This window comes from Suricata suricatta, chromosome 2, assembly GCF_006229205.1.
Source record: "Suricata suricatta isolate VVHF042 chromosome 2, meerkat_22Aug2017_6uvM2_HiC, whole genome shotgun sequence".
Classification (NCBI taxonomy): Eukaryota; Metazoa; Chordata; class Mammalia; order Carnivora; family Herpestidae; genus Suricata; species Suricata suricatta.
This window is the reverse complement of record NC_043701.1, coordinates 153,336,328-153,354,416: the sequence shown is the minus strand read 5'-3', so window position 1 is coordinate 153,354,416 and position 18,089 is coordinate 153,336,328. Positions and strand designations below refer to the sequence as shown.

The following is an 18,089-nucleotide window of genomic DNA, read 5'->3' as shown; positions in this document are numbered from 1 at the left end:
ACACACTAATTCCATATAAAGAATACATTAAACTGTCTTAGTTTATTTGTCTGTACTCAGTACAATATCAGACTCCACTACATATGCCTACATCTCTATACATAGATATACATATGCATATATGTATATATATGCACACTTACATATACATACATATACATGTGTGTACATACACACATACATGGAGATACACACACCTAAATACATATAGTCTCATCCTTAGGCATATAGTAGAAACATACATACATACTGAACATTCCGTTGTTTTCCAGGCACAGAGAAGACCATGGGCATATATTCATATGGTTTATCAGTTAATTAAAAGTTCGTACTATGCCCTGACCACTTCCTGAGAAAAAGAATTTAAAATCTCACTGACAAGACAAACCTCATAAACCATGCTCCTTGTGATATTAACTAAATTTTAAAAAATTCAAAGGAAAGGAAAGAAAGTAGCCTCAACTGAATACTTTGTGTAGAGAATAAGATTAGGAAATAAATTTAGATATAGAGGATGAAATAAATATAGAGGATGAAATAAAGTGAATATTTAAGAATAATTTCAAGTTTTCTAGACATAAAACTTTCTCAAGAACTACAGAACTTTAATCATATTAGAACCATTTTGTCATGTCTTAACATTAATGGGGGGGAGGGGGAGTCTATAGACCAGAATTAATCTAACAACAAGGTCAGCCATCATGAAATTAAAAGTTTGCCATAGATAATTAAAACAAGTGATCACTATAAAAAAAATTACATTTACAATTTTACTTCTAATTATGACAGAACACCCAGGTTCAATTACCTATGGCTTATAAATGTAGCTCATTACAAACTGATCTACATAAATTCACTTTACAAAGATATACAACTCAAAAGAAAAAAGTCATAAAAAAAGAAGGGAAGAAGAAGAGGGAGGGAGAGAGGGGGGGAAAAAGGAAGGAACTCCTGTCACCTCCTCTTCACTCTCATCCTCTTCTTCAAATGCACGTTTCAATTCAACTTCATTTCGTCCTTCTGGAATTCTATCATTGAAGTGCATATTCTTCCCAAATTGTACATGATTCTGCTTCTGCAGAGCAACAGTGAAGGTTTTCTGCTGTTGTGCCTATTTTAGAAAAAGAAAAATTCAGTATATTACAAGATTTAGTATGGTCGGGGCGCCTGGGTGGCTCAGTCGGTTAGGCAGCTGACTTCAGCTCTGGTCATGATCTCACAGTTTGTGGGTTCGAGCCTCGCGTTGGGCTCTGTGCTGACAGCTCAGAGCCTGGAGTCTGCTTCAGATTCTGTGTCTCCCTCTCTCTCTGACCCTCCCCACTCACACTCTGTGTCCCCCTCTCTCAAAAATAAATAAATATTAAAAAAAAATTTTTTTTAAGATTCTGGTCAAAGTCAGTTCAAGAATTTGTTCATATTTTCCCACCTTTTCAATAGGTTTAGGTATAGGACTTTGAGTGATGTCTCATTTTTTATTCATAATTTATGTTCTCACTCTTCTTTCTAGACAGTTGTGTCAGCGTATATGAATATCATTTGAAAAGACCAAGAACCAGTTTTTGGCTTTGCTGATCTTCCCTAATGCATTTTGTTTTCTATTATATTGATTTCTACTCTTGATTATTCCCTTCCATTTTTTTTAAAATTTTATTTTACTATGGTAAGTACACTTAATATAAGATTTACTCTTAATAAATTTTTAAGTATATATGCATTAACTAATATACTAGTATTAATATTAATAATCAAGTACATTGTTGATGATAGGTACAAGGTTGTACAGCAGACCCCCAGAGCTTATTCACTTTGTCTAACTGAAACTTGATGCATGTTGATTAGTAATTCACTTCCCCATTGCCCCAGTTCCTGGCAACCACTATTCCATTCGATGAGTCTATGAATGAACTATTTTAGATACTTCATAGTTTCCCTTTTAAAGACTGTATACTATATACCACTATAAGTATATACCACATTTTCTTAATCCACTAATCTGTCAACAGACATATGTATTGTTTCCACATCTTGGATATTGTGAACAATGATGCAATGAGCACCAGAATGCTAATCTCTCTCAAGATTCTGATTTCAATTCTTTTGGACTGATATCTATCCAGGATTGCTGGATCATATTGTAGTTCTATTTTTAACTTTTTGATTCCTCTCTCCTTCAAAACTTCCTCTCCTCACTCACATTCTCTCTTTCAAAAACAAATATTAAAAATATCAATAACTTTTTGAGGAACCTCCTCAAAATAGCAACTATCCTCTTTTGCATTTCCTCAGCAGTATGCAAAGCTCTGATTTCTTCACACACTTGCCAACATTAGTTGTCTTTTATTTGTTTGATAACAGCAATCATGAGGGGGGGAGGTGATATATCCTATAGTGATTTTGATTTGCATTTCCCTAATAATTAGTGATGTTGAGCATTTTTTCATATACCTGCTGGCAACCTGTATGTCTTCTTTGGAGAACCATCTATTCGCATCCCTAGCTGATTTTTAAAGTGATTAAGGTTTTGTTTGCTATTGAGTTGTATGCAGTCCTTATGTACTGTGGAAAGTAATCCCTAATCACACCTACAGTTTACACCTAGTTTCTCCCATTCCTTGGACTGTCTTTTCAAACTGTTGATTGTTTCCTTTGAGGTGCAGAAACTTCTTAGTTTGGTATAAGCCCACTTGTTTGGTTTTTGTTACCTGTGCTGTTCGGGTCATACTCTTTTATTTTCTTTGAATTTAATTTTTTATGGTTTTTCTAACTCCATGAGATACTTGTGTCACTGATTTCAGCCTTTCTTTCCTAATTTATAAATTTAAGGTTACAAATTTCCCTTAAACAAGACTTTTGCTGCATCCTACAAGTTTTGATTGTCATACTTTCATTATAATTCAAAATATTTTCTGGTTTCAATTGAGTTTCTTCTTTGACCTATGGATTATTTAGAATTTTACTTCTTAATTTCCAAACCCACAGAAATTTTCTACTTATCTATTTTTTACTGATTTTGGGGATAATTCCAATATGGTCAGAGAACATACTCAGTATCACTTCAATCCTTTACATTTACTGACATTTGCTCTATGGACCAGAATATAATCAAGTTTGGTAAATGTACTTTAAAAAATGTATATTCTGAAGTCATGCGAAACAATGTTACATGTGTCAGGGTAACCATATTATTTGAAAGGATTACCTCTTTATTAATTTTGTCTACTGTTCTAGCATTTACTGAGAGAAGTGTATTAATATCCCTCATTATGATTGTCAAGTTGTCTATTTCTTTTAATTCTGACAATTTTTGCTCTATGTATTTTGAGACTATGTTACTATGGAAACAAATTTAGAATTGTTTATTTTCTTGATGAACTGAATCTTTTATCACTACGAAACTTTCGTTCCTTTCTACTAGTAATTATGTCTTAAGGCCTGCTTTGATATTAATACACACACATCAGTTTTTTTAATTGATGTTTGCATGATGTATCTTTTCCATCCCGTTGCTTTTAACCACTCTGTATGTTTATCCGTAAGATATGTCTCCCAGAAGCAGAATAATAGAAATTTTCAAATCCATATCAATTCCCCTTCTAACTTACATATGGTGGTTGTTTTGTACTATTAATTCTGTAAATATGTAAATTCTATGTTTTTGTTTTATACAGCCAATATAATATATGCAATTTTACCCAATATAGTTGCCCTGTTTACTGCAACATCTCTGGGTTTCTAACTGGGATCATTTTCTCTCTGAAAACAGTATTTACTTTATGTAGGTGTGCTAGAAATAAATTCTTTAGGTTTTTATCTGAAAAATATCTTCATCTCCATTTCTTTCTTTTTTTTTTTTTTTTTTTTAAGTAAACATGGGGCCAAGATCATGTCTACCAAGATTGGTCACATGTCATACCAACTGAGACAGCCAGGAGCTCCCATTTCACCTCAATCTCTAAAAGACAAGACATTTTTGCTGGATAAACAATTCTAAGTTAACAGATAAGATTTGTTAACACTTCAGATATATTAGCTTATGGTCTTTTGGCTTCCATTGATTCTGCTGAAAAGTCAGCTATAAATTAGTATTATTACTGCTTTTTTACAGGTAATAAATTTCTCCTTCTAGCAGTTTTTCAAGATTTTTCTTCTTTTCTTTACTTTTCTAACATTTTAGTATTCTATACCTAAGTATGGGATTTTTGTATTTCTCCTGCTTAGAATTCACAACACTTTTTGAATCCATGCCCTTTAAGGTCTATCCATATTGTTTATGTCCATCTCTCTTTCTTCTCCTGTTAGGACTATAATTATACATATATTAAACCTTTCCATCTTATCTAGCAGGTCTTTAAACTCTCTGCTTCCTATCCTGTATCTCTGAGCTTCAATTTGAATATCTTCCTCCGACCTACCTTCTGGTTAATTAATTCTCTCTTCAGCTGTGTCTAAGCTGTTCTGCCAACTATACACTGAGTTCTTAATATGTTCATATATTTTCAGTTTTGAATTTACAGATGGTTTGCTTTATGGTTTTAACTGATCTGCCAAAATTCTCAATCTTGTCTTATAATTCTTTGACTATGCTAACCTTAAAGTCCATGTCTAATAATTCCACTGCTTACAGTCTGTTTTCCATCCTAAACTTTATATGAATTACCAAAGAGTATATTCCTCTTCATTTCATGACTCAAGTTAAATAATAATTCAACTATTTTAATGACCTTTGGTTTGGAATATTATCAGTTGTACAAAAGAATTCCTACTAATTCTTTCTTAAGTGAAAAACCAGCCACATAAAATCTAAAATACCAGAAAAACTAAAAAGATACATGCATGAATGTATATAAAATATGCTGTTTTACTTTCAATTGATTATTGCTAGTGAAAACAAAAGTTTAATTTTCTGAAACCCTAAAGTTACAAGGGACCATTTACTTCCTGAGTTAGCATGTATGTCCATTGGTGGGAGGAATGGTTCACTCTTTGGCCAAAATCCCAACTCTATGAAATATCCACTAACCAACCTCAGAGAAGGAACTATAGTATCAAGTTGTCCAAACTAACTTTGTCAACCATTTTGTTTTCAGAGTATAAATCATTTTTAAAGCATTGTTTCCAAACTGTGTTATATGCAAAACCAGCAGTATCAATGAGTATTTCTTGAGAAAAGGTTCTATACTCAAATAAGTTAAATAAACGTTATATACTGTATCCCTTTCTAAGAGATTTACAATTCATAACTGAAGAAATACGCTTAAAGTTAACTCATATTTCCAAAACTTATTTGACCATTTAGCCCCCTGTTTTCCACTATTGTTAATTAAACATCAGTCAACTCAGAGTGGACTCATCTCTCAAATTAGGGGAAAAAACTACAAGCCTGTTTTCACTTTATAGATTCTCTCTGGGGATGCTTGGGTGGCTCAGTCAGTTAAGCATCTGACTTTGATTCAGGTCATGATCTTGCAGCTCATGAGTTCGAGCCCCACATTGGGCTCTTCTCTGGTGATGTGGGGCCTGCTTAAGATTCTCTCTCTCTCTCTCTCTCTCTCTCTCTCTCTCTCTCTCCCCTGCTCTCTCTGCCCCTTCCCCACTTATGCACTCTCTCTCTCAAAATAAATAAATAAAAAATAAAAAGTTAAAATAGGGAGAAAGTTCATATACTGAATTTTAATTTCCTCTGTCCTGACAACAGAGTTAAGGGTCTGCCTTCGGCTCAGGTCATGATCTCACAGTTCATGAATTTGAGCCCTGCATCAAGCTCTCTGCTGTCAGTGCAGAGCCCACTTCAGATCCTCTGTCCGCCCCCCCCCCCTCTCTCCCCCTCCCCCACTCCTGCATGTGCATGTGCATGCTCTCTCTTTTTCTCTCTCAAAAGTAAATAAACTTGTAAAAAAAAAATAATAAAATAGAATAAAAAACCTTTCTGGAAGCTCTGGCAGGAGAAGGAAGAGAAGGTCGAACCTTCAGTGCACTCTCTGGCTCTCAGCTCAGGTCCTACCCAGTCTACATCCCTCTGCCCCACCCTACCCCACCTCAGGCTTCTCTAAAGTAGCTTCTAACATTTGAGAAAAAAATTAGGAGCACTGTTTTACTTTTATGACACTATGATTATTGGAGTTTTAATTAAGAAATTGTAAGTTATAATTATTTTAAAACTTTTTATTGCTGAAAATTTCAAATATAAACAGATTAATACAATGAAATCCCAAGTACACATCCCCTACCTTCAACAATTAATATTTATACATTCTTGTTTCATCTATATATCTCTACCCATTCACTACACACACACACATTTTACAACTTCCTCTGGGGTCAGATTTATATATGCTGAAATGTATAGACCATACACTGAACAGTTTTGACAAGTGGATGCACTTTTATCATGAGACAGAACGTTTCTATCTCCCCAGAAAGTTCCTTCATGTCCCTTCCCATGCACTTTCCCTTAGCAGAGGCAACCATTGCTCTGATTTTTTTAATGTTTTATTTTACTTTTGAGAGAGCTGGAGAGCATGCACAAGGAAGTTGGGGGCAGGGCAGAGAGAGAGGGGGACATAAGGATCTGAAGGAGAGCCTGATGTGGGGCTTGAACTCCTGAACCATGAGATCATGACCTGAGCTAAAGTCAGACACTTAACCCACTGAGTCACCCAGGTGCCCCATGATTTTTTTCACTTTAATCTCTCCTGCTTTACAACTACAATATAAATGGAATCCCACAATGTGCTTTTTTGTGTCCAGCTTAATGTCTGGGAGATTAATATTTGTTTTTGTACATTTCAGTAATTCCATTCCTTTTTATTGCTAAGTAATACTCTTTTATATTTTTATACAGCACAATTTGTGTATCCAGTCCCCTGTTGATGCCTGTTTGGGTTGTTTCCAGTTTGAGGCTAATCATGAACAAAGTTGCTGTGAACATCACAAGGACATGTTTTCATTTCTTATTGGTATTATCTAGAAGAACTGTTGATTCAAAAGGTAGATACATTAACTTTATAACTGCCAAATCTTGTCTACTATGTTTTCTTTTTCTTTTTGAGCTGGAGGAATAGTCAATTCAAAGATAATACTTTTAAAGAGACAGCAATTTAAAATCTTAGGATAAAAGGAATCCCATTAGCTAAAGTTCAGCTCATTTTACAGCAAATTTGTCTGCTGGCACAAGTCAATATTATACCACATACATGGGAAGATTCCCAGGAGAAAAGTTGGTGAGTCAAGTTAGACTGACTTTACTTAAATACAGAATGACTGCAAACTAAAGAAAATACTGATTAAATCCATTCCAAGCAAGATTCAGGAAAAATAAAGGGTTAAACTGAACAAAAATAAGCATTTTACGTAACTAAAAAAGTAAACTTTGGATATATTCTATAACTTAGACCACTGAATAACATTAAATTTAAATTTTCCTTTTTATTCTCACCTGTTTCATTGCTGTTTCACCTATTTTGTCAGAATGTTTTCGAATGCTTTCCAAAAAGTCTTTGAGATCAGACATGGAAATTTCTTTAATATCCTCACGGAGTTTAGGAAGATTTTCTATCATTAGCTGACAAAACCGGTATTGACTAACCCGGGGAAAATATACATTCTCTAACTGTTCCATAGTTTTTAGAGCAGAATAATACCTGTGAAAGATTAAAAAGAAAACTCTATAAAAAGTTATTACATTAATTTTACAAATTTACAACTGTACAAAATAATCAGTCCAAACACTCCAATCAAAAAGGGCACAGTTACAGTTAAAATAAGAAAAATGAATATTTATTTCTATTTACAAACACAAACTATAAACCTCATGAACAGCTTTGGAGGCTAAAAACTCATGACTTACACCACCATCCAGCTTCCTTATTTCATTTCATCTAAATCTGTAACACCATAAGCAGTATCATAGTCATCACAGAACTTTAAATGTACAACTTTAAAAAGTTTCAAAAATTTTAATTAGAATATTTAATTATTTGACATGTGCTTTCATAATATCGCTCCCATCCATGTACCATAACATTGAAAAAGATTTAATTCAAATGAAAGTAAAACATATATTAACTTTTTAAAAAATTTTACACTATTTAAAGTACTTTGTAATAATAATAGGCATCATAAAAAACAAGTAAAAAACGACAGAGTGACTTATTTCCAATTCAACAAATATATACTGAATGACACAGTAGGTATGCAGTAATTACTAAAATACAGCCTCTGCCGCAGAGAAACTGCAATGTATTTTCATATACACACTTTAGTTTTCTCCAGTCTTCTATGAGGTAGATGTCTATGGCAGATACTACTATTAATACTCTATAGATGAGAAACTGAAACACAAAGAGTATATAATTCGGCCAGGATATTATAATTAATTGGTAGAGAAAACAAAACTGTCAGTTTCCTACAATAATATTCACCACCAACATCTACCGAAAGTAGGAAGAGGGAGTTTTTTAAATTAATCAAATAATATTTGATACTTTCCCACTGATTTGGATAATAAAAATGAGGAAAGGCACTATCTAGAGAACAAAAAAAGTAGAGATGCCTGGGGGGCTCACTCGGCTGAGCATCCCAATTGCAGCTCAGGTCATGATTTCACGGCTCACTGAATCCAAGCACCGAGTCAGGCTCTGTGCTGATGGCTCAGAGTCTGGAACCTGCTTCAGATTCTGTGTCTCTGTCTCTCTGCTCCTCCCCCACTCATGCTCTGTTTCTGTTTATCTCTCTCTCAAAAATAAATAAATATTTAAAAAATTTTTAATTCTATTTAAAGATATTGGTTAATCTCTAGCCTATATTCCTAAAGATAGAGAGTATATTTTGCAAACTGTCACAAAATCTACCACAAGTTTAAAAATTAGATGACTAATTTTAGTCTTGGTTATTTAAAATCATTAGAATTGGTATAAACAAAACATACATTTGGTCAGAAATGAACATATTTAGGTGATGACATAGGTGGGAGAGATGCAATTACAATGATTTTGAAAATACCTAAGACATTACAGATTTAAATGAAGTAAAATGATGAACAGTATATCTTTTGAGTAAAGTAACATTTTATATACAACAGATTAGCCAATACTCCAAAGTGTACTATTTGATTCTGCCCTATTTCCTGACTGGATGTGAATTAGCTATGCTCCAAAAGTATTCACTCTACAACAACTAGGCTTTCTGAAAATTCATGGTAATGCTAATGAAACTATTACCAAGAGTTTTTGAGACATCCGAAGACACAATCAACTGACTTCATAAAACAGTTGTGCCTTCCTTCATGCTTCTATACCTCTGACCTCCCATCCCACGCTTCCCTGTGTCACTGAACCCTGTGGCCTTCCTAGCACCCACATGCACAACCCAGAAATGTAAGCAGTTAATGCTAGTGGGTTAAATCCTTAACTAATGAGAAAAGGAAGCCAGAAGATAAATTCTCCTTTCTTCCTCCTGGATGAAATGTTCTGATTTACAATAATTTATATAAACTCCCAAAGTCCTTTGAAATTGATCAACATGAAGCACTGGCTAACTCAATACCTCAACCTCCTATTGTGCTCCCAGGTATACTATCTCATCTCCCTTTCCCTTAACTCTGCTTCTCAGCTTCCCTAGGATTATTCTCCCAAAAAAGTGGTTAAAATATGAGGTTATACCTCAGGCTTTGCTTGCTGGGAAATCCAAGCTAAGACACACAGAAAGGATATAGTCTCAGGCAGAGAACAGAAACCAAAGACCAGACCCTGAATCCCTTCTAAAATTTAGCCACAAATCTCTTAAGCTTTATATTCTTAAGTGCAAATAAAAATTCCATAATAGATTACCATTTCTCTCTCAGCATATAGGATGCTGTTTAAAAAAAATTATAACAGTAATCCATAACCACTGGAAAAATACAAAAACTATAAAGGGAAAAATAAAAAACACCACCTGATGCTACCACATAGTAATTACCTCAATTTTGCCCAAATTACTTCTGGTCATATATCTACAACAATTCCAGATCTGTATGCTCACATCCTATTTAAAACTATATCATGGAGATTATCTTTAAAATTATTCTAGAACAGATTAATACCTACTTGTAAATCAACTGTAATAATGTAGTGAGGTCCTCATTATTGTCATTTTAGTCTCTGATTTACCAAAATAAATTTCCCCTTATATTAAACCTCTACCAAGATGTCTGCTTTTCTAAGTATGAGACATTAAAAAAAAAGTGTCATTTTTAAAGGGAAAACATGTGAATACTCTAATGGTTCTCCAGCCCACTGGGTACAAATTATGTCACTGTTCGTACTTTATTTGCCTTCCCCTGAGTACTTCCAGCTCACCAAAGTTTGAACTATTATAGAAGTTGTTACTTAAGCATCTACTATTCTAAATACAATATCCTACATATAAGAAAAAATTATAAGATACATAAATAAGTAGAAAAATGTGATCCTAGAGTAAAAGAAAAAAATACATAAAAGAAAATTTAAAGAACCAAAGGGAAAATAGACATACCACAACAGTTGAAACTTAATACCCTTTTCTTACCCCTGATAAAACTGGCCAACAAAAAAACACTAAGGAAAAAGAAAATCTGAACTATTCTAACACTAACACGACCTAACTGGTATTTCTAGAACATTAAAGCCACAACTGCAAAATACACAGTCTCTTTAAGCACACATGAAATATTCACCAAGACAGATGATATGCTGGGTCACTAAACAAGTCTCAATAAATGTCAAAGGTCTGAAATCATATAGAGTATGTTAACTCACCCCATAGTATTAAACTAGAAATTAATAATAAAGATCAAAATATATCCTAAAAATCTTCCAAATACTTGAAAAGTAAACAATACACTTGTAAATAACCCAAAAGCCAAAAGTTAAAAAAAGGAAAATAAAAAAATATTTTAAACTAAAAGAGAGTAAAAACAATATTTCAAAAGCTGTGGAGTGCAAATAAAGCAGTTCTCAGAGGAAAATGTGTAACTTTAAATGTCTGGAATAAAAAAGAAAGGCATAAAATCACTGTTGTTAATTTCCACTCTCTGAAGACAGAAAAAGAACAAATTAAACTCCAAGTATAACAATGGAAATAATAAAAACAAAAATAGAAATCAAAGAAAAAATAAACTCAAATATTAAATCTTTGAAAATATCCACAAAATAGGTGCCTGGATGGCTCAGTCAGTTGAGCGTCCAACTCTTGATTTTGGCTAGGGCATGATCCCAGAGTCATGAGATCAAGGCCTACGCAGTTTCTGGCTCCACGCCCAAGTTGGACTCCAAGCTGGGTGTGTAGCCTGAAGATTCTCTCTCCTTCTCTCTCTGTCCCTCCCCAAGCATGTGTGAGAGATCCCTCTTTGTCTCTCTTTCTCTCTCCCCCCCTAAAAAAAAGAAAAAGAAGAAAACATCCATAAAATTGATAAGCCTCATGTCATACAAATAAATAAATCAAGGGGAAAAATACAAATTACTAACACTGGAAATGACAAAGATCAACTTTTCTACCAATCCTACAGACATTAAAAGGATAAAAGTTTAGGCTAATCAACTCAACAACTCAGATAAAGTAGTCAGTCCCTGACAAAACATTAGCTATGAAAACTGACTCAAGAAGAAATACAAAAGCCTTAACAGCTTAACATCTACTAAAGTAATGGGATTCATATCAAAAGTTTGCCAGCTGGCCTTTGTTAAGAATATAACACTCAGGGCTTATTTCAAACTGGTTACTTTTTTCTTTCTCTCTTGGTATTTTTCTGTGATCTTCACTGTGAGTCTCTGATACAGCTCCTGAAGCTAAAACTCATTAAAGAGAAGTGGACTTCCGGGCCCCTCCAAATTTTAATCTCTGAAGCCAGTACATGCTCAATCATCTTTAAATGTTCCTACCAAGCTCCAACAGTGGCTTCTGCTCTCAGTAAACTGTGATAGTCTCTATGCAGCTGTCTCTCCAATTGGGGTGTAGCAGACTGCCCTATGGTCTCAGTTTTCCAAAGGATCAAATAAAAAAGTTTTTTTTTAACTTTCAGTTTAACTTCTTGTAAAGACAGGAATGATTACTTCAAAGCTCTTTACATGTCAGACCAGAAACTAGAAGTTCCTTATAGTCATTCTTTTTTCCTTTTTATTTTTAATTTGTAAAACTCTTTATATATTGTGGTTATGAGTCCTGTCACACACACAAAAAAACCTTGCTAATGTTTTCTCCTACTCTGTGGCTTGCCTACCAATTTTCTTAGAAGTGTCTTTTGATGAATAAACATTTTTATTTGAAGTCCAGTTTTTAATTTGGTATAGTAGCTTCTTGTATTCCTTCTTTTTCTAAATTTTTTTGTGTTTTATTTATTTTTGAAAGGCAGAAAGAGACAGCATGAGAAGGGGAGGGTCAGAGAGAGAGGGAGACACAGAATCTGAAGCAGGCTCCAGGCTCTGAGCTACTTGTCAGCACAGAGCCCGATGGGGGACTCGAACCCACAAACCGTGAGATCATGACCTGAGTCAAAGCTGGACGCTTAAATGACTGAGCCACCCAGACACCCCGTGTATTCCTTCTAAAAAAATCTTTGCTTACCCCACTGTTGTGAAGAGACACATCTACATTTTCTTATAGAAGCTCTACGATTCTAAGAGGAGAACAAACACAAGACCCAACTATATGTTGCATAAAAGAAATACTTTAAATATAAAAACACAGAAATTAAAAGTAAAGGGATGGAAAAAGATATAGTATGCTAACACTAATCAAAAGAACACTGAAGTAGCTATAATAATTTCAGATAAAGCAGCCTTCAGAGCAAGGAAACTTATGAGATAGAAGCATTATATAATGATAAAATGATCAATCTTTAAAAAGACATAACAATCCTTAATATGAATGTGCCTAATAACAGAGTGTCAAAATATGTGAATAGGTGAAAACTGACAGAACAGCAAGGAAGACAAATAAATTCACTAATATAGTTCAAGACTTCAAAACTCCTCTAATAGTAACTGCCAGATCCAGCAGGCAGAAATTTAGTTAAGGATATGACTGAATTGAAGAGCATTATCAATCAACTAGGCTTCGCGGACATTTACAGAATATACTTCATCCAACAATAGAATATATATTCTGCTCAAGCTCACCTAGAACATTCACCAATATAGGCCATATTCTGGGCTACAAAACACACCTTAAATTTAAAAGAATACATATCATACAAAACTAACATCATACTTTAATGGTGAGAAATGTAATGTTTCTCCCCATGAGATCAGAAACAGGCAAGGATGTTCCTCCTCATCACTCGTATTTAACCATCATACTGATACTCGTTAATAATTCAATAAGAAAAGAAACGAATTTGAAATTAAAAACACACTACCATTTACTTTAGCACCAAAAAAAAAGAATTACGTATAAATCTAACCAAATATATACAAGATCTATATGAAAAAAAACACAAAACTCTGATAAAAGAAATCAAAGAAAATCTAAATAAATGGAGAGATATTCCATGTTCATGAATGGATTTCATAATAATTAACTCATAATGGATCACAGACATAAATGTAAAACACAAAACTCTAGAAAATAACACAGGAAAAAATCTAAGTAACCTTGGGTTTGGCAATGAGTTTTCAGAAACACCACCAAAGCATGATCCATGTAAAAAAAATAATAACACCTTAATATTAAGTTTTAATATTAAAATTAAATTTAATATCATTAATTTTAATTAAAGTTAATACCTTCTGTTCTAAAAAGACATTGTTAAGAGACTAAAAAGATAAGCTACAGAAAGGGAAAAGATTTTCAAAAAACATATCTGATAAAGAATTAGTATTAAAAAATATACAAAAAAACACTTAAAAATCAACAATAAGAAAACCATCAACCATATTTAAAAGTGCACAGGGGGAAATAAAATGGGGGGTGGCACCTGGGTGGCTCAGTCAGGTGAGCAACTGATTTCAGCCAGGTCATGATATCACGGTGCATGAGTTCAAGCCCTGTGTCAGGCTCTGTGCTGACAGCTCAGCAGGCTGCTTCAGATTTTGTGTCTCCCTCTCTCTCTGCCCCTCCTCAGCTCACACTCATGCAAGAAACTGTGAGGGAGAGGAAGGTATATGGAAATTCTATATTTTCTGCTTAGTATGTCTCTAAACCTGGGGCACCTGGGTGGCTCAGTGAGTTAAGCATCAGACTTCAGCTCAGGTCATGATCTCACAGTTCATGGGTTTGAGCCCTGCATCAGGCTCCATGCTGACAGCTCAGAGCCTAGAGCCTGCTTGATATTCTGTGTCTCCCTCTATCTTTCTACTCCTCCCCTGCTCAGGTTCTCTCTCTCTCTCTCTCTGAAATAAATAAACATTAAAAAAATTTTTAATATGTCTCTAAACCAAAAATTATAAGCAAGGGACTTGAACAAACATTTTATAAAAGAAAATCACAAATGAATAGCAAATGAAAAGACATTCAACATCAGTCATCAGAGAAATGTAAATTGACACCACACTGAGTCATCATTTTATATGTACCAAAATGGCTCATCTAGAACAGACTTACAATATTGTATGTTGTCAAGGATGTGCAGTATCTAAAATTCTCATTGCTGATGGGAGTACGAAATGGTACAACCATATAGAAAAACACTTAGTGGTTTCTTATAAAAGATAGCTTACATCTACACTACCCAGCAATTCTACTCCTATGCATATATTAAAGAGAAATATAAACATCTGCCTACAAAAAAAACTTGTACACTGATTTTATGATAGCCTTATTCAACACCTCCAAACTACAAGCAACACAAATACCCACCAACTGGTAAATGGGTAAACAAATTCTTAGAACTGGATACTAGTTAGCACTGAAAAGAAACAAACAATTGGTATATGCAATAATACAGATGAATCTCAAAACACTTGGAGTGAAAGGTACTGGACAAGAAAAAAATATATATATTCTATGATTCCATTTATATCAATTCTGAGAAAAGGTTAAACTAACCATTGGTGACAAATCATACAGTAGTTATCTCTGGAGGAGGGAGTAGGAATCAATTAGAAAGGGGCATGAAAAGGTGATGGAAGAGCTCTAAATCTTGTTGGGGTAATGACTGGAAGAGAGTATAAAAAAAGTTTTCGGAGTAGAAATAATGTTCAAATCTTAATCTTGTTGGTTATAAATAAAGGTGTATTTGCTTTTTAAAAATTCATGGAAATACAGGGGGTCCTGGGTGGCTCAGTCAGTTTAGCATCAGCCTTCAGCTCAGGTCATGATTTCATAGTTCATGACTTTGATACCCACATCGGGCTCTCTGCTGTCAGCATAGAGTCTGCTTTGGATTCTCCTTCCCCTTCTCTCTCTGCCCCTGCCCCATTCACATACACTCTCTCTTAAATATAAATAAACTTAGGGGCGCCTGGCTGGCTCAGTCGCTTAAGCCTCCGACTTCGGCTCAGGTCAGATCTCACGTTCGTGGGTTCAAGCCCCATGTCAGGCTCTGTGCTGACAGCTAGCTCAGAGCCTGGAGCCTGCTTCCAGTTCTGTGTCTCCTTCTCTCTCTGCCCCTCCCCCTCTCATGCTCTGTCTCTCTCTGTATCAAAAATAAATAAAACATTAAAAAAATATATATATAAATAAACTTAAAATATATAACTCATGGGCTACAGACTTATGATTTGTGTATTTGGGTCTAAAAAACTGCTAAGCAAAAAACTTTAAAAAATAAAAAAGTGCACAAAGGAGTAAATATTTTACAACAAATGTGACAGAAAAGAGGCCAATCCTCAAAATATGCAAAGATTTTAAGCCTGTTTCAGACATGTTGAACTTGAAATAGTAGAATATCCATGTGAAAAGATTCAACAAGAATCACAGATGTCAAAACCAAGCTCAAGATTCAAGCTTTGGGAATCATCAGAATACAAATCCAGATGTTTTTTAACAAATGTGAAGTGGTATTAACAAAAAACATTTTTTAAATATATTTTGAAGCTCAAACCAAGTATATCTGTGGCCACTTTGATTCTATAGGTCACTAATTTGGAACCTCTAATGATCACTAGGAATAATATCTGCTCACAACCTTTATTATCCCATAATGGATATTTATCCTGACAAAAATATAACAGGGCACTAGAAGTGGGGTCCTAAGTATCTAGTGTGATGGCAGCCTGAATATATGCTTTTTACCTTGACTCTTTCTTGAAATTCCAATTAAGTTAACATGAAAAAAAAATTTTTTTAAAGCATAAGCCCACACAGATGAAAAGAAAAGGAGAAGAAAGAACAATAAAATTTTAGAATGTTGACAGCTGGTGGACATGTGGTAAAAAACTAAGGATATCTCAGAAAACTAAATTCTAAGTCAATAGGTGATATTGATATTGATATTCTAGAGAATATTTCCTAGAATTTCCAAAAATGTCAAGAATTGATAGGAATTCCACTATTTATGGAAGGAGTGAAAGGAAGGCTGAAGTAAGGAATACTGGTGGAAGATCTGTTTAAGAAGCAAACCCCACTTAGTTATCTGAGCAACTATCTTTCCCCATTTTGGCAAAATACTAAAGAGACTAAAACAGATCATCTCTGAATAGGGGAATACCACCCAAGGTTAAGGGCAACAGTACTGATCTGAAAACAAGAAGATTTACAGAGCTTATATATACCAAATGCCCTCTTTACCAACTAAGATCCCAGAATGCTGGCAGTCAGATCTTTACCCTCCAGACAAGAGACAGGAAAAGTCTCCTGGAGGCAATCTCAGCAGCCCCAGAAGAAATAACTCCCAGATATTAACATCAAAGGCTCACCAACTAAACAGCCCAGCTAGATAATCTCACAATGAAATTCACAATTGACAAATCCCACCCACAAAGCCAGAGCTTCCAATCAGCTATGTCTACTGAAATTAAACATGAACTGTCAACCAAGGAATTATCAAATCTGAGAAACACCTCTACCAACAAAGTCAGAGACTAAAAACAAACAAAGATGGGGGGAGGGGACTCTGTGGAAACAGACTATATGCAAGGAGATATACAAACAATAGATCTAAAATCTCAGAGGTAAGTCAAAATACTGTAAGCAATGAATCAAGAACAGGTTAAGAAAAGAAAAGAAAGAAAAAAAAGAGAAAGAAATAAGAAAGGAAGGAAGGAAGGAAGGTAGGAAGGAAGGAAGGAAGAGGGGCGAGAGGAGGAAAGGAAGAAAAGAAAAAGTAAAAAACTTAAAAAAGGGGGCGCCTGGGTGGCTCAGTCGGTTAAGACTCCGACTTCGGCTCAGGTCAGATCTCACGTTCGTGGGTTCGAGCCCCGCATCAGGCTCTGTGCTGACAGCTAGCTCAGAGCCTGGAGCCTGTTTCCGGTTCTGTGTCTCCCTCTCTCTCTGCCCCTCCCCCTCTCATGCTCTGTCTCTCTCTCTATCAAAAATAAATAAAAAAACACATTAAAAAAATTAAAAAAAAAACTTTAAAAAGTACAAAGAAATATTTGGAGATCAAAAAACAGTCCTTAGAAATTAAAAATCAGAGAGCAGAAATGAAATAAAATCAGCATTATTTTTAGGAGATAAAATGAAAAAATATCCTAGAAGTAGAGCGAAGAGTAAAAAAAAATAAATAAAAATTGTTAAAGAAGAGTAAAGAAAATAAGAGGACCAATCTAGAAAACTAAACATCACTATCTGTCCTAGAATCAAGAAAACAGAAAGAGAGGGGTGTTTGGGTGGCTCAGTGGGTTAAACGTCCAACCAGCTCAGGGGATGATCTCACAGTTTGTGGGTTTGAGCCCTGCATGGGGTTCTGTGCCAACAGCTCAGAGCCTGGAGTCTGCTTTGGAGTCTGTGTCTCCCTCTCTCTCTCTGCCCCTTTCCTACTCATACTCTGTCTCTTTCTCTCTCTGTCTCAAAAATGAATAAATGTTAAAAAATTTTTTTAAAGAAAACAGAAATAATTCAAGAAAATTTCCTAGATCTTAAAGACATTATCAAATCAAAGGACAGTTTCCAGATTAAATTCCAGACAGGTTCACCAAGTACCCACTACAATGGAAGTAAACAGACCCACATCAAAGCACATCATCAGGAAATTA

The 18,089-nt window shown here is 34.7% G+C and overlaps 1 protein-coding gene across 2 annotated transcripts in view; it reads right to left on the bottom strand.

Moving 5' to 3' along the window:
* The window catches only part of EXOC6 (exocyst complex component 6), a 187,961-nt gene that overhangs the window by 128,198 nt on the left and 41,674 nt on the right, over positions 1-18,089 (bottom strand). Inside the window, exons 1-3 of one of the 2 annotated variants that reach the window (XM_029932240.1) lie at positions 12,580-12,613; positions 7,436-7,640; positions 959-1,111 (exon numbers count right to left, since the gene is read on the bottom strand). In XM_029932240.1, the coding sequence (XP_029788100.1) occupies positions 959-1,111; positions 7,436-7,640; positions 12,580-12,602 (381 nt within the window). In that variant the 5' untranslated portion in view covers positions 12,603-12,613. Of the gene's footprint in view, positions 1-958; positions 1,112-7,435; positions 7,641-12,579; positions 12,614-18,089 lie in introns of those variants that run through there. The other variant, XM_029932241.1, reaches the window with a different exon arrangement.